Source organism: Aquila chrysaetos, chromosome 24, assembly GCF_900496995.4.
Source record: "Aquila chrysaetos chrysaetos chromosome 24, bAquChr1.4, whole genome shotgun sequence".
NCBI lineage: Eukaryota > Metazoa > Chordata > Aves > Accipitriformes > Accipitridae > Aquila > Aquila chrysaetos.
The window spans coordinates 20,311,650-20,337,242 of record NC_044027.1 but is presented as its reverse complement, the minus strand read 5'-3'; the positions used below and the strand labels follow the sequence as shown (position 1 = coordinate 20,337,242).

The 25,593-nt window shown below is 46.1% G+C and overlaps 1 protein-coding gene across 11 annotated transcripts in view; it reads right to left on the bottom strand.

The window, feature by feature from the left end:
* Positions 1 to 25,593, bottom strand: part of MVB12B (multivesicular body subunit 12B) — a 69,638-nt gene that overhangs the window by 26,573 nt on the left and 17,472 nt on the right. For all 11 annotated transcript variants that reach the window (XM_029999742.2, XM_029999734.2, XM_029999735.1 and 8 more), the window contains 4 exons: positions 25,374 to 25,470; positions 22,192 to 22,321; positions 21,788 to 21,910; positions 7,234 to 7,331 (listed from right to left, as the gene is read on the bottom strand). In XM_029999742.2, coding sequence (XP_029855602.2) covers positions 7,234 to 7,331; positions 21,788 to 21,910; positions 22,192 to 22,321; positions 25,374 to 25,470 — 448 coding nt within the window. The remainder of the gene's footprint in view (positions 1 to 7,233; positions 7,332 to 21,787; positions 21,911 to 22,191; positions 22,322 to 25,373; positions 25,471 to 25,593) is intronic.

Below are 25,593 nucleotides of genomic sequence, written 5' to 3'. Positions count from 1 at the left end.
CGATCGCTGCCGCAGGGCTCCAGCCAGCCTCCACAGCCTTGCGCTGGCGTTTCGGAGCAAAACTCACAACCACGCTGAATAAATCAACTGAGCTCCAGAAAGGAAGGAGGAATCTGGAAGCAAACTGCTGCCACAAGAGCAGTGTGTGAAATAAATGCTTCCAACAAACCTACCCAGACAAATTACAACTCCCCCCTGCCAAGACCTGCATGATCCAATACAGAAAAGCAACTTGGTTTCCTTTTCAGGAATCCACCAGCTTTGATGTTTTTCCAGATCATTAACATCAGTTTCCACTCTCTCTGCTGCCTCCAGAGATCTGGATTATAAACCAGCACGGAATGAGCACCAAATCTCACTCTATTTCCTAAGGACCACCCCCTCCTCCCACAGCCGCGCTGTGGATGGACCCCGGCTCGCCTTGTCCTTGCTGCCCCAGCTGGGCTCCCTGGGACCCTGGCCCCAGGGGACTCTCCTGCTACTTCAGAATGACCTCGTGCTGGGAAAGTTTGCCTGGGTGACCTAGCAGATCAAACTCTGGCTGGAACCTACGCTTGCAAACGTTTCCCTCTACAACTGCAGCCCGATCGTCCCACTTCAGGACGGCAACTGCTTCGACTGCTTTCCTGCCCCAAGTCACTACCTACGGCCCACCAGATACCACCACAAAACCATCCTGCTACCTGATCAGATCACAAAGTTTGTTCTGACCTTTCTATTAAGTGTCTTAAAGAGGTAAATAAATATAAACATTCATTTATTGTATTTAAATATGTAAAATACAACAATAAACAAACCTTTAAGTAAATATTTACATCTTTAAGGTAAATATTAAGGTAATAAATATCGGTGCACAATTCCAAAATAAACAAATTAGAGATGTGGAGAAAGCGCCACCTGAAGAGCTGCCCACAAAAACATCCTTCTTTATGGCGAGCTGGCAAACACACACCAGCCAACACCAAGTTGGCAGCTGGCCATGCTTCCCTCCCTTGGTGCTCGCTCAGTCCAGTTTCTCTGGGAAAAATACTTCACACAAGTAACCGTGTTGATAATGTATTTAAAGACAACCACAAAATAGTACTTTTAAGATAAAAAATATATGCAAAGGCATTGCTGCATCAAATAACTGCTTTGAAAATCCGCTGCTCCTAAGCAAATGAATGGCAAACATTGCAGCCTTGTTCACAATCACAAATGTTGCTTTATCAGTAGCTAAAGCCTGTGACGTGTTTCGGGATGTGACATCTAAGCTCCAACCCAGAGGACACGGCACTTTTCCTTTGAAAGAAAATGAAAACCTTCACCTTCAGTTCAGTATCAGCAAAACTGAAGAATGCTGGCATTTTCAGAAAACAGCAGCCATAACCATGGATAGTCTGAACGTAAAGAAAGGATTTAAGAAAAGCAAGAAGCGGTGTTTGAATGGCATACAGCTCCAGGCAGGAGCAGCGTGCAGTGCTGCGGGAAGACGGCACAAACGCTTCAGGCACAGGCTCTGCCGACAAGCACAGGGTGACGAGCTCTGCTGTCCCAGCTCAGGGCCGGGAACTCTGGCAGGCGCAGCTGTAATACAGGCTCTGCGCAGAGCCCTGACTGCTGCTCCACAGGCACCTTCTGCTGGATCTGTAACTGAACTGAGAACTCTTCAAATGGTATGAGATTCTTGAGCATATTGTAAAAAAACAATTCGGTTAACTTTTATACAGTACAAATAACATGTGGTTCTGGATCCTGTTTTATTTCTATGGATTAACACAACTTGAGGTATCGAACTTATGGATGGCATATCAGTATGTCAAGCTAACCAACTATTTCTTTAAGTACTTGCACAAATGTTTTAATTGTTTTGGGCTGACAGCTGGCAAGTATTATTTGAAAATACTATCAACAAACATACATCAAAGTATGTTCTGCTTTTGTTCTGTTGCTTTTTCAGCACAGTTTCTGTATTTAAGTGTTCAAAAAGTGAAACTCAGTCCTATCCAATGGTAACTCTGGTCATCTTACCTCCAGCTTTCCGCTAGAACAAAAATCCTTTGAGATAGGTTTATACGACTGAAGTCAGGTTTCTGGCTATGAGATGACAGCTGTAGCAGTATCTGGAAGTTCACACACTTTTTTCATGGACAAAATTGGTACAAAGAAGCTTGAATTACTTTGTGCACACATTGTGATGGGGCTGTGCAGAAGTATCTGACAGACTCCATGCAATGCGATTTCTGCCTTGACAGTCTCAGAACAGGTCAAGAGAAGGTACAAGTATTGACTGTCCTATATTCAAATTACATAAATTTGTATGCTACAACCAACAAACACATCTATCTGCAACATGATGCCGAAGATGGCTACAGTAAAATTTCAGGGCAAAAAACGACAACCGTGCTCAGCAACGTACAGGGTCACACACCAAAGCCAGCGATGGCTTTGCCCACGTGACTTTAGCAGAGAAAACCCACACTATGGGGAGGCACACAGTTTGGACCAGTTTGTGAGTTCCCAGAAACCAAAGCTGAGACTGTAAAAATCTCATTTTGCAAACTCAGTCACTAGTTTCCAAACGCAACATCCTGCCATGTGCTCTGCAAGGTGTGTTAAGCCTTTTTTCCATCCCTAATCCTTTTCCTGAGACGAGTCGGTTGAGTACGTCTCAAACTGGCAGGTCGAAGCGATTCTGAAAGTGAAATCAAAGGTTAGAGCTGCTGTGAGTGCGGGAGGCTCTGCCAGCTTCCACGGCAGAGCGCTGTCCCCCCTGCAGAGGAGGTCGTGCATGGCTGGCTGTGCAACCTCTCCGCTGCCCGCCTCGTCCCCAGGCAGGAGACAGCTTTCGCCTGTAATCAGAATCTGAAGGGGTCTTTCAATGGAAGATTTTGTAATTCGAAAGGTTTACGTTTCAGTGGCACTTAGCACAGCAGAAAACTTATGGGAGGCAAGATCCCCAAGAGGCATCAGCATACTGCTCTGAATATTAACTTCAGAGCGAGCTACAGTGGTATTAGAGCCCATCCAATTAGTGAGGCCTGCAAGAATATTTGCACTCCTAAATCTGTTTGTTTCTGAAAGGGTTAAAGCTTATTATTAGCATATAATTTACAGGTCCTTTCTCCCAGGGAAGAAATAATGCACAGTAAATGCCACATTCATTTTAATAATACATGTTACAGTCTGTGCCCAACATCTGCACAAAGGTAAAGCAGACAGATTTTTTTGACATGTCCCACTCTGCCATCCAAACACAGGCTTTTTGTTTCTTAAGTGACGGAAGGTTTAATCAAGAAAGCAGGCAATTCATCAATCGAAACAAGGCTGCTCACACCGCCCTGACAGCACACACATGGTTTTATACAGAAGAAACCCGGCCACCTGTCAGCAGCACCTTTTACATCAGGATATACAAATACACTAAGTGATCAATCCTCCAGCTCTTCCCATTCATTTCTTCGTTTTCTTATTATATTTTTCTTTATGCTAGATGTTGCCCTCATTCTCTGCAGGGATAGATGGCAGACAAGGCAAGCTATGGCTGTTTATACACTATCATAAAAATTTATATACCCTTAGAGTGACTTATTTGCCTTCTATTTGAGTACCATTATTATAAATAATTTTTCACTTCATTCAGGAATTTTCCCTGTACGTTATTATCTGTGGCTGACTGAGAGGGCTCCCTCTCTCCCTCACTGTCCTTGTGGCTCTGATAAGCCAAAGCAATATGCAGCCAGAAGATGCTGAAGTCTGAAATGAAGGCAGTATGTAGTCACAACAACATCTTAATTAAGCTGAAGGCCATGAAGAAAGACTACGCTGTGAAATACTGAGCAGTGTCTGTCGACAGGTCTGTCTGGAGCAAGGCATTCTTCTTCCAGCAGCTGCCCGTTCGAACATGCATATTAAACCTGTCAGCTCCTCAGCACCACGCTCCCAGCAGCACCCAGAGACCTTTTGCAGATCAGCTTCGAAGTAATTCTGCCTTTTGGTCTCAGGCACATGGCACAGGGTGGGACCACGGAGTCTGCCCGGCGTGGAAGATGATGCCAGCAGTGCAAGCATAAGCACAGACAGTAGTGCTGCGCTGCAGTGGCACGTGGCAGGCTCCTGCTGCGAGGTCTGGGCAATAGTTTCCTATATGCACCCTGTCAAAGACTGATTCGTTAGTTTACTGTGCAAAGAGGAGTCTCCTTAACTTTCTGGTCACCCAGTATTTCATTGGCAAGACTGGAAACAACAAAAGGCTGGTTAAAAACTGTAATTACTACTTTCAGGACCATTTTTTCCTTGACTCCAGCTTTGTGATAATAATTGCATTACATACCCCAAGGAGTAACATGACAGTTCCAGTAGGGATATGGCAATTTCTGCCAAAATGTATTTTGGGATACAGAGTAGGCTCGACAGCCAAAATTCATTTCACCTTCCATAAACAGGCTAAGCCCCAGTTGGAAGTGTTGTTTTCATTGACTACTGAGAAAATGTTGGGTGCCTACAGACAGAGAACCGAGACCACGCTGCGACTCTTAATTTCACCCTCCTTTACAGCCCTCCCTTCCTAAATACCCCATCCTGTCCCCACCACAAGAACTCAGACTGAAGTGATACCAAAATTGCAAGATAAGAGACTGTTCATAACAGCTTTTGTTTCCCTGCGCCAGCACCAGGAAACCTTCCATTTTGCTCAGAGCCAAGAGAGGGAGCCCGCAGGCTTGTCCACAAGCCCGGCCACCCCGGCGGGACTGGAGAGGACGCCTGCACCTGCCAGAGCCCCAGGTCACCGTGTCACCGGCCACGCCAGCCGCTCACCGCCACGGCCCGCACGTCTTCCACGTGCCCGCATCTCTCCTGGCGCCGTGGGCCCTGCAGCACACTGCAGCCAGGACCCCACCGCGGCAAACCACATCCCGGCAGAGCAATTAGGGATGACGGTGGAAGCGCGTTAATAAATTTCCCGTTGCCATGGCACTGCAGCAAGGCACTCGCACTGCAGCACAGATAAAACGGACTGGCTGCAAACTACACCGACGTAACAGGAAACTTCAGAATGGTTTCCACAGTGCATCTGGGGGCTAATCTACCTCGGCAATGTTTAAACACGCAAAGGGAATTGTCACAGCACCTCATCACAGCTGCTGAAAAGGCAGCAGCAGTCAGGAGTTATGCATGAAGATCCCTGCCAATGCACAGGATGTTTCATATGACAAGACCCTTGCTTCAGAAACAATTCACAGCTGCAATAGCCATTACAGCACATGTATGCACAACAACTTGTATAACAACGTGTCTGGAGGAGAATGTGCAGTTGGGGGGGGGGAGGCAGGGAAAAGAGAATTATATACTTTGACTGAAATGTGCTCATGCAAACGTGAAGGACTAATGCCATGCCCAGTTTTGCAGACCTGTTTTGTGCTTTGCCTATAATTATCTGGTATTCAGGTTCTTTACAAAATAGGTCATCTTTCCAGGTTGCACTGCAAGCAGAGGCAGTCCATGGGAAGTCCTAGAGCAGGGTTGTTCTCAGTAACGTTCATGCAGACGTGTTGCCTCGCTGTTTGTGCATTTGATGCTTTCTCAGGAGAGGAAGCACAGCTTTCCATCCTCCATGTAGGACTGTTTCTCATGTGAACACAAGAACACACCTTCCCTTACGTTTCTAAATCTATTAGGGCAGGAGAGTAACAAGAAAAACGAGTACTGACAAGAATTATGCAATTGTTATATTCCATCTATTTAGGAACCCGAAGCTGCAGTTTCAGTCAGAGATTACCTTTTAAATAACCCTTTGATTATGGTACATGAATTAATGCCATGTTCCCATGTTAGAATTGTCACTCACTATTAATAGCAAGAACCTGTGAATGGCACATTTTTGCCATCTTCTCTTCCCTGATTATGCAGAAGCACTACCTATTGTACAGACCACTGAATCCACTGCTGCTTTTGCTGGGTTTCCAAACTGTCCTGAAAGTCTCCTTCAGCCAGTTGAAGGGACTTTCATTAGGTTTTGACAGTCGAGTTTAAAGCCAGTATTTTTCTCCTCTTGCAAAAATGACATAACAGAGAGCAAACTGTGGCTAAGTGTGATTCTACCATGCTTATCACAATATTTGTTCAGGCGTAATATTACTCTGAAAAAAATAATTCTAAGGAAAACTCTCTTGGACGCCAGAACTACTCAGCTGAAGCACAGAATATGAGCCAGCCCCATAAGGGAAGAGGCAGGTGAAATGCACTGTTGTGCCACAGCTGCACCTAACATTTTTCTTTAGTTTGCAGAACCAAAAGTCCTGTTGCTGTGGTTCACGAATAGCTTCCAGGCCACACAGCTCTCAGCACATCCAAGAGTGACAGACTCGATGAGGTACAACTCTGTAAAGCATCCCTGCCTCTCACTCCCAGAGGCATTTCCTCCTGGGCCCCAAGAATCCAGCTACATTCCTTTTTAGGTCACTCCTCCTTCAGGACAGCAACCACTTAAAGGCAGGACTTCCTCCAGAGGAGCAGAGCTGTCAGGAACAGCTCACAGGGACCCGAGCTTTAAACCAAACCCACTGTGTGATCCTGAAGCACAGTAACAAGTACCTGTACCCGCATGGGTGAAGGAACGGGCTTGATCCTCACCACTCTATTTAAATACACATTTTCCCTGCAGACTAGTACTAGTTAAAAATAAAAACCAGCTAAATTATTCATTGGCAAGTTTTCTCCACATTGACATCTGGAAACTATCACTAACTCTAGCACTTGTATACTAGCCTGGAATAGTGAACGAGAAAGCTGCAGCTAGAGAGATCAAGCGTGCATGTACAAGGGCATGCTGCTTGAAAATAACGCAGAACCCCCTCATATCCTAATATCTTATTTCAAGTTTGCCCTAATACTGCCGAAAGAAATCTATGCAATGCCAGTATTCAGAATATAGAAATGGGAAAGGGTAAAGATCTCATCTGTTTTTAACGTGTATGTTGAGTACAGCAAAGAACAGCGCGTACAAAACTCATCCTTGCTAGCTAGGCAGGACAAAGCTTCCTGTGAAATGGGCAGAGATGTCGTCTCTTATGACTCACCTGTGACGATCATGAAAAAGATGAGGAGCAAAGTTTGTATCAGTGTTGCTTTCCATCAGAGCTCTCATCTAGCTCCTCTGCAGGCAGCAGCATCCCTCCCCGAGGGCTGCGAACTCCCCAGCGATCAGTAACGCTTGCCGCCAGTAACACCTGATATTTGTGTGCGCTGGCTTACCTGATATGGCATACAAATTTGAGTGCTGGTGCTCCAAGTCCAGGCGAGTGCTGTGACTTTTCCCTCGAAAGCTGGCAGGGAGTGTCAGCGAGATATGCCTATAGGAAGAGAGATGGGAAACGGAGATGATGTTACTACAGAGCAGAAGATACTGCTGCCGTCAGCCTTGCTCTTGCCTAATGATTCCAGTCAGGGTAAGCAGCAAACACCAATTTTGACACTGCTTGTAAAAGCCAGAGTGGGCCCCAAATACCAGGAGGAGACCGAGGTGGCGATTCAGCCATTACAACAAGGGTGGTTCAGCTGCTTTACCTGCTCCTCAGTCCAGCTGTGAGCAAGACTGTCTATGCCCTGGCACAAGCTTCCTCCACCCCGCTGAACACCAGACTCGGCCAACAACCAAAGTGCTACAGAGGCAGCCATCCACCCTCCAGCAGGACACGGCAGCTCCTCACAAACCAGCACCCAGGGACAGCCTGCACGGTGGCTGGCAAGCGTGGTTCCCCCTCTACAAATGCAAGTCTCAATATAAGGTATCAAGAGCGTGCCTGAACACCCTGCGGGACTCAACTGCGTTTCCTTCAAGGCAAAAGAGCTAACAGCAAGTGCTTTGGATTTATCCATGCCAAAAACTTCTGAGTATATTCATAAATAAGATCTTTGAAGCTCTCTTGATGACTAAGGCCTGCTCCAAACCTACCCAGAGCTGGCTGCACGCTCCCATGCTCCCTGAGGCAGGGGGTGATGCACACGCTGAGCTCCACTACACCAGCCCCTGAGAAAAGGGAAGCCAAACTTCACTCGTCACCTCTAGCCGCAGCAGTGCATGACGCCCTCCCTCCCAACAACACTCTGCCCAGCATTCCTGAAGCAGAGATATATTTTTACAGCTTCCATTAAACCTTCCTATAAATAGGAAAAAACAGAGCTCATGGAAGTGAAGTTGAAACTATTTTCAGCGGCTCAGAGCTTATTAAAAGGGAAACCCAGCACACAGCAAGCCTGGACACAAGCTAGAAGACGAGGTGGGTGACCTTCCCAGGAACACGTGGTGTGGGAGGGCAGGATGCGACACCCAGCAAGCCCTGCTCTCGTCAAGCCCTAGGGCTGGAGAGGGGGCTGCACATGAAGCTGCTGGAGCCTGCAGCTGCTCTGCACCAGCCTCTGGCACTAAGGATGGGCCCGACAGCCCTTCGGGCAGGGTGCAAACAGCCAGCACCAGCTCCCCCTGCCCAGTGGGACACAGCCCAGGAAAGCTGCCCGGGCACGGGAGCGCTGGGGCTTGGGAGAGCACAAGCAAGGCTGCTCACCATGGCGGACATGGCTCTGCCTCTGCCGTCACGCTGCACCCCCAGTCCACCCAGTGCAGCCGCCTGGCCAGCCATGGAGCTCCACTTAGAAGTCTGCCGTGAGAAAAGACTTTTTGCTAGTAACCATTATTGATAGCCCACAGATTTCTATGCTTTGATGAGAGATTCGGGCTTTTCCCTTTTAATTCAAATCTGTATTTTTCTAATGCTGATCCCAGGTCTGTGTGAATTTTTATAAAATGTTATCATTAATCTTCTGGACTGCATTGCCATACATAATGAAGATGCTCCCTCTTGATAGAGAGCCTTAGTGTAGCATAAGGCAGAAACAGCAGCTACCATTTCAGACAAGCAAGAGCTACTGGACACGGCAAGACCCTCGGCATCGCCCTCCTGCCAGAAAAACAAGGCGGCCTTTGTGTCCTTTCGCAAACACCCTATCTGCGAGAAAGAGCCCTGTGTATTCTCCAGCAGAGCATCAAATCCACATTCTTAGCTAGCAGGTTTTATCTGTTGAGCAAATCATCTGGAAATTATCTGCCTTTAAAAACAGGACACGTTTTGTGAAGAACTATGTATTTTTAGCCCTTGATGCAGCTGATGGTGAACAGCATGGATAAAATAAGAAAAAGCAAACATCAGTTTGAGTTTGCTTGTGCTTCCCAAAGCTATTTCTAACCAAAAAAAGATGGTGTGAAAATATTTTCGAATTTGGCTAACAGTTTGCCGTTTAAAACGCAATCCATATGAGACTCTCTGTGAGCAGAGGCAGGTTTGTCATGAACACACTTTAAAACAGAAGACCACTGCCTGTAGGCATTACACACTTTTCATTTGTTTTTTAATAGCAGTATCCAAAAATACTTTCAGAGGCACCAAAACAGCTAACAGAAAGACTTTTGAATTTCTCTTGCTTGTATGGAGGGCTGCTTTCTTCACCCCAAACAAAACAGCAGGAATTATTTTGCAAGTAAACAAAGCAGACCTACTTAAAAGGCCCAATTCTGAGCAGAGTATTTTAAAAATTTCTACCAGCTTCTGCTGCAGGAGAGGCTGGACCCTCTTCCCTCTGGACAGCCCTCTTCCACAACCCACCACCAAGCCAGCCGGACCACTGCAGGCTGCAAGGGAGGTGATAAGCATCCCTTCAGCCAGAGGACTGCAGAGACAGTCCCACAGCTGGCTCATAGCGGGCACTACGTAAGCACCACGAAGGAGCTGTCAGCTCCACGAACACATGCAGCAGCCTTCCACTAAAGCTGTGAATCCTTAGTTTGCAGAAGACTTTCTGAACCAAGTCCCTAGCCGCTACCAGTGTGCCTGGCAGCTCACGCAAGCACCAGGTTTCACGAGCGCCATATGCTGAAGAGGTACGCATGTTCCATGCGTGTAATTAAAATGAATCGCTTGCTGTCCGAGGGACTCTGACCACACACGGATGAATATGGCAGCAGAAGATGACGTATACAGATCTTGCTACCTAACTCTGCAGGGTATCCTGTTTGCTCTCCATTTCAGACGTATCAATGTTAAAAGACACATGGAGGTATTCCCTCGCGGCAGGGGAACTACAAAGGCTACGCGCGAGGGTGCACACCTTCAGACCTGCTCTCAGTGGGCAGGCGCTCCTGCAACCGCTCATGGGGCTCATCAGCTGAAAGTGCCAGTTCAGCTGCTGCCCACGCCGGCCTGCCAGCACCGGGGGGGCTTGAATGTGGGCTGTAACGAGGGCGTTTGGAAATGATGGCCTGCACCCCCCCCATGGCCACTTTCCATCTCTGAGGTAGGACAAGCAGGCATTTCATCACTCCCACCAAGCTGCACTGTGGGGAACCAGGTCTCTCCAAGGACAACATTTAGCTGCAAAACCACAAGACGGAGAGCAGTAACTGCTAGAAGGAGATCAGCTCTCCCCTTCCCCCTTCCCTTTTTTAAAAGCATGACATTGTAGGGAAAAATGGGAAACAAGGTCTAATTTATTATAAGTTAATGCAAACTTTGGCCAGGATCAATATAACTTATACCTACTAAGTTGATTGCATAATGCATTTTCCTTATGCATTGTGAAAGCCAAATCATTTTGCATTGCAGAAGACAAAAAAAAAAAAAAAAAAAAAAAAGAGGCTGCCATTGAAAAGCAAGAAAATCCCAATTACAAAGTCCCCAAGTTCCTAAACACATATCGTGAAAATATGTGCAGCTCTGCGGCATATGGCAAATCAATTACTAGTTTAAATTTTAAAACAAAAACATGGTAAATGTGTTGCAGAAATAATCAAGAACAACGGTTTGGTTTAGATTACAGCGGCCACTAGAGTTTTGAATACAATTAATCATCATTCCAGGCAATGGGAAGCCATATTGACACTTATTCCTAATTTGAATATTTAATTAGGGTGAAGTTCTTCATCAAATTATCACAGAACTGGGAGGAAAGCCTAAAAGATTTAAACAATTACTACTTTAACCCTTCACCAACTGCTCACCTGTGAGCACAAGAATCTTTTCCCCATTCTGCAAAGCAAGAACATGCTCAGGCAATACAGAAAGACAGTACTTAAAAGACATGACAAATACCCTGGGAAAGGTACACAGACATTTGGCATCCTGCAGGGCTCCTTCAGAGATTCCAGACTGACACAGGCTTCTGACTACCGACGCTCTTCGACCTTTATCAGAGCAAAGCTTTCAGGCCAGATCTCTATTGTAGCATTAAGTGTGTTCCTACTAGGGCTTCAGTGTTTTGTTTTGTTTTGTTGGTGGCTTGGTTTTGTTTGTTTGTTTGTTTTAAACTGAAGAGCCTGTCCAGAATTATCTGCCAGGTTCATGTGCTGAGGGATACCAAAGCTGCTGCCCACCAGCTGACCTGGTGCAGCCACCCGGTCCTGCCCGCCCCCGCACGGGAGGCTTCCCAGTCCCTGCCCTGCACCGGGAGCTCATGGGACAGGGATGGACCCCGGCGCTGCTTCGGACCCACTGCACCTCCCACCACATCATGGGCATCCTCCCTGTGCACAGCTCTGCCTCAGATCGCTCAAACATCCCTTTATGTGCTGTATTAATCCATATAAGAAAATCTCTTTTAATGAGGAGTGATATAGTTATGAACTCTCTAGAGCCATAATTAGAGCAAACTAATTGAAGTTGTGTTTTGACACACTTTCCAAATTCACGGGTACTGCATGACATATTCACAACACTACTGCTGCACAGCCATGGTGACAGCAAAATCATTAGGCTAATAACGCTTATTTGCATTCTTATCATGCCAGCAGCATGCCGTTAAATACTGCTTCAACCAGTGCTCGTTTACTCTGAAAGTTTCCACTGAAAGATATTAACAGTAATTATTAGTACTTTAGTGGAATCTCTAATGTTAAGGAATGGCAACTCACATTAACTATCCCCATGCCAATTATTTTCCTTTTGAACTGTCACAAAAAGTAGCTTTCTTCCTCCCCACCAAATGAAAGCAACAAGGTGGATTTGGTGCTGCCAGGAAGGATGGACAGATGCCTGCCCCAGCAAGGCCAGCCATTGGGGCTCCAGCCCACCCTCTCCAACGCTGAAGTCAAAACCACACTGTTCCAGAACGGCTTAAATGCAAAAAATATTCTTCCCCAGCATACGATAATTTCCAGGCAATTTAGGGTGAAACAACTGCAACAGCACAGTTCAGGACAGGGTAGATTTAATTACTCTCTTAAGTTTTTTCTTTTGGTCATTAAATCTATGGAACAAGTTTACATACAACAGCAACAGAAGAAGCACACGATGAGAGAGATCCTTCGCATGCTAGCAAAGGCGGTTTGAGGTCTGCACACATCATGGCCATTTTTTGAATGTTTTTGGAGAGAAACTTGCATAAAACAGGCCCAGGAATGCCTGACAGTTCCAAATCAGTTATTAATAACTGTCTGCAGGAAGGTGATGAACTGCTTTTGAAGTTAGAGGGCAAGTACTCATAAAAAGTAACAGAGGATCATAAGGGAAATGCCAGATATCAAAGGATGCTTCATAATTCATATAAAAATATCAACAACGCACAGCAAAAGAACAACTGTAAGTTTTTGCTTTCCAACTGGATTGGATAAGTGTGGTAGAGAAATCAGGCAAAACTTTAAGAACTGCCCCATGTTATCAAATATATTAGAAACCATACTGCATGCTGCAGACTGGAATTGTCCTGTTCTTTGATGTACCACTGTCATGACTGCAATTTATTTTAAATGAACTTAAGAACAGTGCCGCAAAAACTGCAGTCTCATAGGAATACCTTCAAATAAAAAGAATTGTATCTTCCATATTCAGTGGATTATGCAAATATCCTGCTTCATGAAAAACTGAGGACAGAACAATTAAATTCCAAGCTGTAGAAGGCTGAAAACACACCTACAAGAAGTTAATATCAGGCTGTAGCTCTCAAGAAATGTAATCCAACTTGAAAGCTTTGCCTATGGAGGGAGGAAAAAGCCCATTTCTAAGAAATGAGCTGTTGGAGTTTCACTGACAGACATCAGAGGATCTCTCAGCAACTGCTCACTCTACCAGAATGCATTTTCCAAACTGCAGCTTACAGACAATGCCATAGCAGATACCTATGGCTCCAGTGGTGTCTAGAATCCCATCTACAGTATTTATTCACAGTCCTTAACTTTTACTGTGCTCAGGCATTGCGATGCCAGAACACCTACCTCATACTCCAAAGAACTGCAATGAAAAACAAAACTGTGAGGCAAGAATCACCTCGGGTAATGGACTTCATTCCAGACAATCTATTCTAATCGTGTAAACCAAATATTTAAATACTTTCTAAAACCTTCCTGACCCTTTCCCTAAAACAAGCAACATATGGGCTTTGCAAGCATTTCATCTCATTCCAAGCTACTAAAATATCCTGTTTCCCAAAAATCAATGAGAGCTGGCGGTGCCAGATTCAGATTTTATAAAAGCCCAAATGCATGAGAGAATGAAAAAGGGAGTGAGTGATTCTTTCCACTTTTAGATTTACCCATTTAATTTTCCCAGCTGCAGAAAGGGAAAAATGTCTGTCTGCAGCATGCGTAATGAATGCACTACGTACAGCATGCCTCTACGTATCCCCCTCCCAAAACAACCACGCCTCGAAGACAGGGGAAAACGCTGTTGCGCTATTCTGTCAAAACTAAAGCAATCACCAGCTGAACAGAACAAACCCCGATGATGCTAACAAGGGAGCATGATCTACTGCAGACCAGCAAACCAAAATGTAAGGCTTAATGCAGAATGAAGCTCCTGCAGTTTCCTCTATACAGGGATTAATTTAGATCAGAGGATTTAAGTAACCAGGATAGAACAGCTGCCAAACAATAGAAAAACCCCAACAAGTTTAATTTACACTGCTTGAAAGTCTGAGCTGTAGCCCATTAAATTGTTATAGGCAGAGGACTGCATCAAAGAACTAAGACCTCATACTGTAAGCATGAAGTGCTTATGAAGTGGTTGTCTTAGATGAGCAGTGCAGTGTCTCTGGAGGCTGCAGCGGGAAGAGCACAGCTTTCCACATCCTTCACTAGCTACTCTCCAGAGTCAGGAGTTTTCAGATAATGAAGCAGTAGGGAAAAATTGCCAAACAGCAGAAATACTCCAAAAAGATAAATTACACACAGTGTGAGCTTCCTCGGTTAGGATTTTAAATTCTGTCAAATTAATCAGCACAACAAAGCCCAGGCGTGCACGTCCGACAAGAAGCATCTCTCCGAAGCAAGCCCCTTGCCCAGGCTGGGTGCAGAGAGGGGCTGCCGCCCAGGCAGACCCCGCAGCACCGGGGTGCTGCAGGCACAGCCCAGCCGGCAGGGAGCAGCGCCTCCCCTGCAAAACCTGTTAAACAAATATTCCACATAAAGACTCATTTGGGAAGAGCACGTTGTCAGCACTTTGCCAGTAATAAATAATGACAGTCCAAACACTTTACTAAAAGCAATAAACTCAAGAAGTGTTTTGGAAAATGGTGAAAGTGATTGATTTAAAGAAGGAAATATCTGAACACAACCACATGCACTTCAGGGTGAAAGCACAGATTACAAATCAACAGTGGCAGAGATCATATTAAATAGCAGACAACACAGAAGTTTTAGGGAAAAAACGCTCAATTCCCCCGCAGGGCTTATTTAACAACTGAGTATATAGCTTCTTTGAATGAATACTTTGGTTTGTACTTAATGACCCTATGCTATACCCTAAAGAAAACATGCCTCCAGGAATATTACTATACCAGGAACAGGGCTCTATAAAGAAAAATGACTCTAAGGAGATCGAAGCCTCTTCACTCAGAGCACTCCCCAAATTTTTCAATGCATCCTCAAAATCAGCTAAATCAATCAGACTTCTAACTACACTTAATGTCTCTTTCTCAGCTGCTGCAAAGGATTCTTGTGCCTGGAAACCACTCATATTGTTTAAACATTTTTTCCTAATCATCATTTTCTACCACTAAAACATACTGGACTGTGACCAATTTTTGCACGTCTTCATCCAGCTGAGTTGGATGCAAGCCATACGGTCAGTGCAGTTTCATAACAAATTCCTTATGGGAAACAGACTCTGGATAAATGTATGCCAGCACCCTTTACCCACTCAAACCAACCATCGTGTTCAGATTTGCACAGCATACACGCATCACGGACATGTCATCCTTAAATTTTGCTTCTTACCATACCCACTGGAAAGGGTCTATGGAAAGACTTCCTCCAAGCTTCAACTTATTGTTTCAATTTCATTGTTTTTTTTATCCATAGCTACTGTGATGTGAACCCAGCCCTTGTACCATCCTTGGCCTGTTGTAGGGTACAAAATTTAAGAACTAGCAATATTGTACTGTATTTCACAATACAAGGGATTTGAGCATTCAAGCCAAATATGTTTTATTAGTTGTAAATCAGAAGGTAGTTTTATTTTAGAGCTCTTTTGATGAAACATATTAGAAAATGCAACTCCATCAAGAAGGAAGCATTTTGTAGAAAAGATCACTGTCAGAGATCCCACTGGCAACATTTCTCAGAGCAGTTTCCAGCCAAACCAGAAACACCCATCCCAAAGTACTCCTTATTTGGTGGCATTTGGTTCAGATGAGGAACTTTAAGGTAGACACCCCCCGCACCCCCCACTCGATGTGAAAGCATCGTGGCCATCAGGCTACCAGTGGTATCTGCCTCTAGTCCACAGCAGCTTTCTGAAGTCTTGGCTTTGTTCTGCCCAGAGCAGAAAAGCACTGAAACCCTGGAACCTTCTCCTCGACACACTCTCCATAAAATCTATTTAAATGTCTTAATTTTTTCTTTAAGTAGCAACAATATTATGTAGAAATAGCTATCTTAAAAAACAGGAAAGGTAAAAGGGTCCCCACTTCCCTTCAATTAACCCACTGCACAAGAGTAAGACTGGCTTATCATCAGACCGAGTTCAGGTCTCCACCACACAGGCTTGTTGGTGCTGCTTTATTAGCTGCCACCTATTGCACATCATCAGCCTCCAGCAGAAAGCCACACACTGATCACTTTCCAAGCTTACACGACAAAGTTCAAACACCATTAATAAATCAATTTGAAAAATCAGACTTCTCTGCCTAGAAAGGAAATTCTTAGGTTTCTTAACATTAAGCTCCACTGGGAGCAGAGGAACAGGAGCAAATCATTTCCCTTTTCTAAGGAGGGGTAACTTAACTATTTAAAAGGTAATCGGGAGCACGGGAGGAAAATTTACACATTCTGGTCTTATTTCAGGGGTTTAAGTAGGGCAATTGTTATCATCTTATCAAAACCAGAGCAGCACTTCCCTGGTGCAATACTCCTGCCAGATCAGAATTTCAAGACCTGAGCACTTGGTGGCACAGACCGACTGTGCTCAGAGCATCAAGAGGGCACACAGGGAGGGACGGCTGCCAGCCACACTGCAGACCCACAGCTGCGAGGGGTGTGAGCTGCAGCACAAATGAGCTGTTTCTGTAGCTTATTAGCCATGCGGATCAGGCAGGAGTTACAAGTGCAGCAGACGTATGCTGGGGCCCCAGGTCTGGCACGATGCGCAGCCCCTCTCTGCAGAAGCCTGGACCCCTGGGGAGGAGGCAGGCAGCAGGGAGAGGTGCAGATGCTGGTCTGTCTCTGGGCTTGGCTCCTGGACTGGGGCTGAGTCCCCAGAGGCAGAGTCCAGAGGGATTGCCACCTCCCCCGGGACAGACCAGCATGGGGCCCTGTGGCCACGCTGGAGCTGCTGTAGGGGCCCGCACCCCGCCTGCAGCCCCCTCCAGCCAGGGCGGTACGGAGCACCCGCTGTCTTTTCCAGCGGGGCCCCACCTCCAGCACCAGCAGCCTGGTCCCTTGCCGCCCACGGTGGGCATTTTGTGATGCCCAGCTGGACACAGATCCCCTGCGCCTGGGGAGGCTTTGCCCGGCTCCCCCTGACCGCGGCAGGCTGCGGTGCTCTGGCTCACCCCACGCTCAGTGCCCATGGCCTCTTGGGCCAGCCCAGCCACTTCACCTTGCTAACCAGGAGAAAACTGTGTCCCTTCCATCTGGCTAGTTTGTGCGGGCTTCGGCCGTCCCCGCTGCTGTGTGCGCAGTAGCAGGTGGCCGCACCACACCAGTGGCGTGCCACTCCCGAGGAAGCGGCCACCCCTCTCCTGATCCTCTCTCCGTCTGGCTTTACAAACCCGTGCCTCCTTCTCCCAGCACCCATGACGGCTCGCACCTGGCTGCACCAGGAGCCCCACGTGCGAGAAACCCGACTGAGCCGCTCGGCGTTCCCGACTGCCACCCCACCAGGACAGCAACTCCCTCCCGACGCGCAGTGCTCCCGCACCGCTGGCCTCTCCTGGCCAGGCCAGGCGTGCTGCCAGCTCTGCCACCCTTCCTGGTCACCAGGCACGCTTGGAGGTGCGGCACGCAGGGCCAACACTGTTTTGTTCACCCGTGTGCCTTTCTGGTTGGTCCATAGCACGAGCGACCGACTCGTGGCTCTGCCCCCTGGATGGCAGCCGGGACCGTGAGCCCCACAGAGACCTGCAGCTCGGGCTGAACCCCCGACCCAGGACTGGCCTGCCCTCTCCCCTGCCCTCCCTTTGTGGTTCTCAATTAGGACAGCCACGGAGACATGCCAGAGGCATTCCAGGAAGGCAGCTGGAGGGGTTCTGCCCTTCTGAACCTGAACACCGAGCGCACAGCCACGTTAACGCATGATACGAATACAAGTGGATTGCAGCAAGATCTTCCTTCTCCCTGGTAAGCCATTAACCTTTCAGATGACAGCCTTGCAAACTAAATGACTGAACGATTCCCAGGGTCAGCACGAATCTACATTTTCAAAACCTGACATCAACAAGTAAAAGTTGTGACTGAATCCCGGTCTCTCCGAGAGGAAGATTAAACGCCTATGACACATCTTCTGCAATCAGAGTGCTCCATTTCCCAAAGTATCCGTCACAGATTGATAACATCCACGCAAAAAGTTAAGTGCAATTATGTCTGTCACTGTAAAACACACTTCAGCAGCACTGACTGACATCTTGCTTGCAGCTGACAAATTGTGAGAGGGCTGTTTGAATGACGGTGGTAGAGACTCCCACAGCACCTCGGGAAGGGATATGAAACGTACTCCGAAACCACAGAAGCCACACGGGCTCACAAAGCACTGCAGCTGTGATGGGAGCTATCACGTAGGCAACCACAAGGCAAAATGGTTTGAGGTTGGCTCTGTGCATTCACAGAAGTCAGGGACTTGCTCCCAAAAGGCTAGAACTAGACTTGCAAAGAGGAGAACATCACACACAAATCCTGCTCTAGCCTACTCCAACAGAGCTTGAGGCATGGAGGGGCTGAGCCCCAAGACACTGCTCAAGTGCTCGTGACGTGTACTCTTCTCCAAGTCCTCAGCCCATGCACTGGCAATCACCGATCCACAGGCTAGGTGAAGCCAAAGTGTGCAAAGGGCCAGGTGAGTTACCTGTTAGTAGCACCTCTTTTGGGGGACAATTACCTTCTTGTTCCACAAAGCAATGTCACCATGCAGCACCAGAGAGTGCAAGACTTGAACACAGAGCAGAGGTACTCAAGAAAGTTACATTAAACTCCCACTGGTGACTCGAGTCAACAAAAGCAGTTCTTTAGTAGCAGCCTTCTAGGATGGGAAACTGAAAGTGCATTTCTCCAGGCTGCCATTAGTGCCAAGAAGCTGTCGCAGAATTTGGAGAGAAAAGACAGTAAAGCAGCTTGATGCCTTGCACAATGGCACGGTTGTGCTCCACAGCACAGCATGCCATCCTCACTGGGATGTGCGAGGGCTGCCGTTAGAGACCATTAAGCCAGATGCCTGCAGTAGGAAACACCAAGGAGAAGAAATGGCTGAAAAATAACATATGCAGTCCAGCACGAATATCAAACAAAGCCTCCCCTTGTGCAGTTCTGACTGCGAGCCATAACCCCACAACACAAGCAACGGAAGCAGCATTGCTGACGTGCAGCAAGCTGTGGAGGTCAAACCTCTGACACATGACAAAACTCTGATGTGCCGCCATCCACTGTCATCAGGAACTTACATCATGGATCAGAAGAGGAAACATGGCTGGTGCAGAAATAAACATCTCCCACAGTGTAAAGTCCTTTCATTTAAGAAGGTTTTGCTGTGCAGAAGCTCATTCGTATGTTTTCCTTGTTTAGTTTATATCCAGTTTTAGCAATTGTTCTGAAGCAGCCAAGCATACCCTCTTGATTTAAAATTATTTTATAATGCTAGCCAGCAACTGAAGAGAATAGCTTAAATATCTGACCAGCCTAACGGCAGAATCTCCACAGTGCTCTCTGGCACTGCTCACCAATTTTCTCTTAGCACTCACCACAGCAGCAGAATAACTCACTCCTGTTCCTGTCAGGATATATCCACATGGAATAAAATGGCAAACTGGTTACCAGTGTAATCTCATCTCTCTATGGTGACGTAAAAATAAGAGGTTACTTGTGACGACAATCTTCCACAAACATTAAGTGTTGAGTAACTTACCACATTGCTGATAAAGTATTAGAAAAGGCTTTCAAGTAGTATGTGTTCCCCATAATAATGAAATATTTGCAGGATGCACCTTTATATACATTTCTATTTCTTAAAAAATATATTGGATAATAAATAATCAGAGTAAAAAAACAGACATGAAAGATGCTTTGAATGATCAGGCTGGTGGCGTAAAAGTTACCTGTAAATCACGCACAGGGCATGAGAGTGGAGCTGGCTACAGACAGGTGGTTTTTACTAGGAGGCATTAATGTAACATTCAATTATTCCACTGCATACTGGCTGTTTTAACTCAGCCAAATTAGAATACATTTTATATTGACTATTTTGACATTTGCTTTATTTGGCAAGTAAAACAAAACTGATCCAATTTCCTTGCAGCCATTGTAAACCATAAACTGTACAACAAGAGGTTATAAAATATATAAGCCTTGTAAACACTTCTTTTCAGACTGTCGCTGATGCTCTGAGCTCTAATTTTGGCCCTGTTCCCAATGGCTCTGACACTGCTCTGCAGCCTTCCCTGCTCAGCCATAAAGTGACCCTTCCACACTTAGTGATTAAGGACCGCCATTGACATTCTCTTGCTATGATAATTTTTTCTCTTTATTGTGGAAATCTGCCCAGGCAGGAATTTCTTGCAGACAGAAAATGAAGATCTGTGCTCTAAAATCAAGACATCTTTTTCTCTGATCTCGCATGGCTTGTGCTAGCATGTAGCTTATGTCCAGTGGAGCTTCAAAACAACATATCAGCTCCCAGTGGGACAGGCCGAAATCTCCAGAAGACTGCTGGCTTTTCATCTCTTTTGCTTCCATTTCTGTCTGAGAAGCAAGACGGCGTCTCTGCCTGCAGCACACCTGACAGTACAGGACAGCAAGCAGCGTGCCATGGCACAGCAGGCAACTGAGCAAAACTCTCAGTGAAAGAAACACCCAAATGCTTTGGAGAGCTCAAAAAGCTACTGCAAGACAGTAGATTTAAGTCTGGGTCATGGGTGAAGGCTCAGATGTACACACCTGCCTTAAAGATACCCGATAGCTTTTTCGGGAACAGTTTACAGCAGGTTAAAAGCATCATTCTCTGAAATGACCTGTACATCAAGACTTTGAAGGACATGAGTATTTTCCACCCATACAATACAATGACCTTTGTGTACAAACTGATCCCCCTGGAATTCCCCTCCACTGCCTCCTTTGAAATTCTAGCTCTCAACAGTTATTGCAATACTGTAAATGTATCTGCAGTATACCAAATGCCTAGTGCAAAAATACGCGTTTCCTTAATTAAGCAAAAGCCCAAAGGGACCCATAGAGAATGTGCTGTCCCCTGACAATAGCCCTGCCTGGAGTTCAGTTGATGAGCCTCATCAGTAGGAGCCCATCTCGCACTGGATGCTGTGCTTTCATAGCAAATGCCAGGAGTATAAAGCACTCAGTTTAACCTCTGTCTGGGTTGGTTTGTTGCTTAACAACACTTTGTTTTGTCTAGAGAAATCCAGCAAGTAAGCTGTCAATACAGTACTACTGTTATATGCAAGTATACACACAAGTGCATACATTTATACACACCCACAAATTTTGTCTATAACACAGGGAAAACAACCTGGACAGACACTATGCCAGCATCTGCCCAGAAGTGCTGCTCCTGTCAGTCACTGCAGGATGAGTAGCCTGCTCTGCATGCTCGATGTCACCTGCAAGACTGGAGCACAGTAGTCAGGTCCAAGAAAGGCAAAAACAGGGCCAGTACTTCAAACCATGAGGGGACTGATTCTGGAGAATGAGCAAAACTTGTCTCCCTATGCATTAAAATCTGTATGAACGCTTCTCCCTCCCTTTGGTCAAGGAGGGAAATTGGCTTGGCTACAGTTCTGGCCCACCCTCCAGGGGTGACCCATGCATACTTGTTGAAAACTACAACACTCTGCACAGTTTAAAGCGAAGAAAAGGTGTAGTTTGCTGTTTCCCTTCCTCTGCGGGCTGCTTCTTTCTTCTGACACCTATATGTCTTTATACAACAACAGCCAAAGGAACTTCCAGTAGGCAAATACTTGAAAGAAGGACACATTCCCTCATTATCAGATCATGCCACAACCATTTGTACTGATGTGGCACCCTGGTCTTGATTCCCCCAGGCAAGGTTAGTAACAATGCAAATACACCATGCAGCATCAAGCAGAAGGGGCTGGAAAGCAGAAAACTTACCTTGGCAGGTTAGGAGCTGGTGTTGAAGATGGTACTTGGGAAGGGGGAGTCGCAGGCTGTGAAGATTCATGGTTGCGTGGAACTCTGCCCATCCGGTACCAAATGCCCATGTTGTTCAACTCCCTGTGTCATCAACACAGAAGACATTAATGCTACAAGCAAATGCTGCACACGTGCCCAAGTAGCAAGCACTGACGTGTTTCACAAACACCTTGGTTAGTGAGGACCAGTAGGGGTTAGTTAATTCCTACATCAAACTCAGTAACACCCGTAGTTATGTAGATTCTTCTGATGACAGGCTTCAGCTCTTGCAAACTGCTACTTAGTAATTAGAGGAAAACAGGGTGCTTAGCCTTGGTACAACTGAATTTATGACAACAGCTTCCGGAGTGAGGGGTACTTACCCTATGAATGTGTACTGAGGAGGGGCTTGTTTAGATCTACCCAAGATTCGGATGTCACAGATTGCTGCCTCTGTAGAATCTCGAGGGATGAATTTAATGCATAGCCTCTTCTTTCTGAAAGCTATTTCTTCTGCAAAAACAACCCAGGACACAGGGTGGTTTTTATGCAAGATTAGGGCATAAATGTTATTTATTGTCTCTCCAGATATTAGGCAGATAATTATGGCAGGAACTGGAGCCAAAGAACAGATATATGTCAGCAAACCAGACAGTGCAGTGCCATTCAGTGACTGGAGAAATTTTCTATCAGGAGCTCTCTGTACACTGTGTGAGATTTGTTATTAGGCACTGCGATAAACCAGTACTCCCTACTACCCTCTGCAGAGAAGATAAGACATCATGTATGCCACAGAATACTGCACCACAGAACAGAAATGGCAGGTGATTTTTCCACTTCCACATACTTCTCACATTCGCTTTCTCTTTCCAAGGTAATGTTTGCCTTACCAGCCTAGACAGTAATATCTAAACATTCTTCCCACAAGCATTGCCTCTAGGAACATACCTGGAAGCTCTGACACAACCAGTCAGTTTATTCTGCCAAGTGCTTCCAAACAGCCAACCAAACCAAGAGAAGGAGCAGGCAGAGAAACAGACTGCCAGAGTGGCTAACGGTAAAAGCTGTCTGCCCAAATCTCATGCATCCTAAGTGTTAATGACCTCTCCTGACTCAGTCAGCAAGCACTGAAATGATATTCCCACCGTGTTTGCCCTGGTATCTTTGTAGGGATAAACCAGATTTACAAAGCAGGAATTGCTAGGACCTCCTACAGGGCAACTGTGCTGCACTGACCTGTGTTCAGAGGGTGGAAGAATGTACTGCATGGCCCCTTCCTGCTATGCACCACAAAGCAATTTCACTTGTTTCCATGTTATCCATCAAGAAAAACTCAAGCCCATCAGAGTTAAGGCTTATCTGTATAATGAATTCATGTATATGCACACTGTCTGTCTGCATGCAGATACAATCCACATCCAGCTATGGGTCAGGCGCATGACAACGGGTGGCACTGGCACACAGATACAGATTTGCGGTGCTTGGAAACCATTGCTCTATTTCACCCTGAAGAGTCTGCAAGAGTCTCAATGTGAGCAAGGTGAGGTTTCTATTTGTGAATGCAGGCACTTGAAAGACATGACAGAAGTCTGTGGATAAACTGAAAATCTGAAGTGCAGACACTGAATGAAAATCTGGAAACAACCAGCAACTACAAGCAAGTGCCTGCAAAATAAAAACCCTTCAGTTTAATATGAATAAATATCCTCCAGCTTAAAAATATGCTCTTACTTCAACAGATGGCAAGCAGCCTAGTCTCTATAGGCTCCTCCTGTTTCGTAATCCGCACCTTGGAGAAAGCAATCCATCCCGGCCTCTGAAACTTGCTGTCGCACCAGCACTAATAAATGTACAGTGTGAGGTGTGTCACAATACAGCATCTGTGCATGCAGCTTTGCAGTTACAGTGCTGCTTTTTAGAGATGTTAAATACCTGTATCCCTGACGACTAGTCTTCTCCTGCTTTGGAAAACTAGGGCTTTTACTTGAAGTGCCTAAAACTGATTTTAAGAGGCCAGGATTTAAGGCTTCCACATCTGAAAATTTTCTCAGAACCTAGTAAGGAGTACTATATTTATTTACTACAAGTCAACTGTCACTTAGAGACGAGCACAGAAACACATATAACCACAAAATTAACTCTAAACAAAATCAGTGCCTCTTGTTTGACTTTCACAGTAAGTACAAAGCTATTTGCTTTTGTCTTTGGTTTCTTTCACACTTGGTTAGAGTCTGCAGTCTGTAGCAAACTTGGTTTAGGAGCTGGATTCCTTAATTACACATGCTTAACCAGAGTTAATTTTAAGTAAACATATTATAAACAGTCAATTGAAATGTGTTCGTTCATGCTAATGGAAGCAGGGATATGCACGACTTCATTAATACAGACAGTGCTTCTGCTTTAAAGATTGTATGGGTCACAATCCAATGCATTTTTAAATTAATTAACAAGTCCCCCTCCACCTTTCCACCAGAACTTTGACAAAAATTACAGTAGCACACAGTAAGCGTCCAGCACTCCCAAGGGCGAGCAGGATAAGCCAATGACTCTCCCCCGTGCCACATGTGCCCAGGAATTCTCCAGGGAAAGGGGATGATGCAGGGGAATGGAAATGGGCTGCAGAGCCTTTCACTTCTAGGTCATGGGTTCAAATTAGAACCAGGTTGGTAGTGACTGAAAAACCATCCTCATCTGCTGCAGACCGGCATGAATTATTCCCTGCAAAGCAGGCTCATATAACTCGCTTCTACTCATAACTAGGCTGGATTTCATTACGGACAAGCGCTGGTACCAGCCCTGCTCTTGAGCAGTAGCTGTACGCTCAGCACCAGCACATGGTGTACTGCAGCCCTTCCACACTCAGGTCCCATGGGGCTCGTCCCCAGCCTCCTCCGCACTGCAAGCCCAAAGCACTTGATACCTGCTGCAGAGCAGAGTGCTGTGACCAGCCATGGCTCCAGCTGCTGCTGCCATGAGTCTCGGGGGATCCGAATACACTCTTTGGGAACTGCTGGCTTAAATGTTGCAGCAAAGCTATTTCTGCCTTGCAGAAATGAGGATGGTATTTTCCCTGGACATTCCGCTTGTGCCTTCTCTCAGCAAGTGTAAACACACCCTACCATCCTCAGCACTACCTGTCAGGACATGGGCCTTCGTTTGTTCATGGTGGGAGGTGTAAAGCCAGCATACACAAACCCAGCACCACAAGCACACGCCCCTCCTTTTGGCATCCATTTGTGAACATCCCTCAGCACAGCAGATCTGCTCCCACTAGGCCTAGCCCACCCTTGCGAAATGAAAGAATAAACTATTCCTTCCTGCCCCAGAGCTGTGCTGCTCTAGCAGGCAAGCTGGTGACAGTCAGGCAGCAGTATTAAAAAGCCTGAAGAGTACTGGAAAACCAAAGACTGTTTCATTGCAGTCCAGAATTGCCCCCAAACATGCACGTGTAACCCCAGAGAGCAGCAGTGCTGAGAGCGTCCCTCTGCCTGGAACACAGCTCTCCACCACCTGACTGCAGTGGCTGCTCCCAAGGCACAGAACTGAAGAACAGATGCCAACTTACGTGTATCGATAGTCTCCTGGATGGGGATGAAACCCACAGGTAAAGTGTCCTTGATATCAATGAGCTTCATATCAACCAAAACGTTGCCTAAATGACTCTTTGGAGAGAGAAAAGAAACAGTTGACTATGACAATGTCACCAAATTCAAACCCAGCTTTTCTCACCTGCTGAACCCCAAGGCACCTTGTCATTGTATCTGACCACCAACTTTAAAAATGGT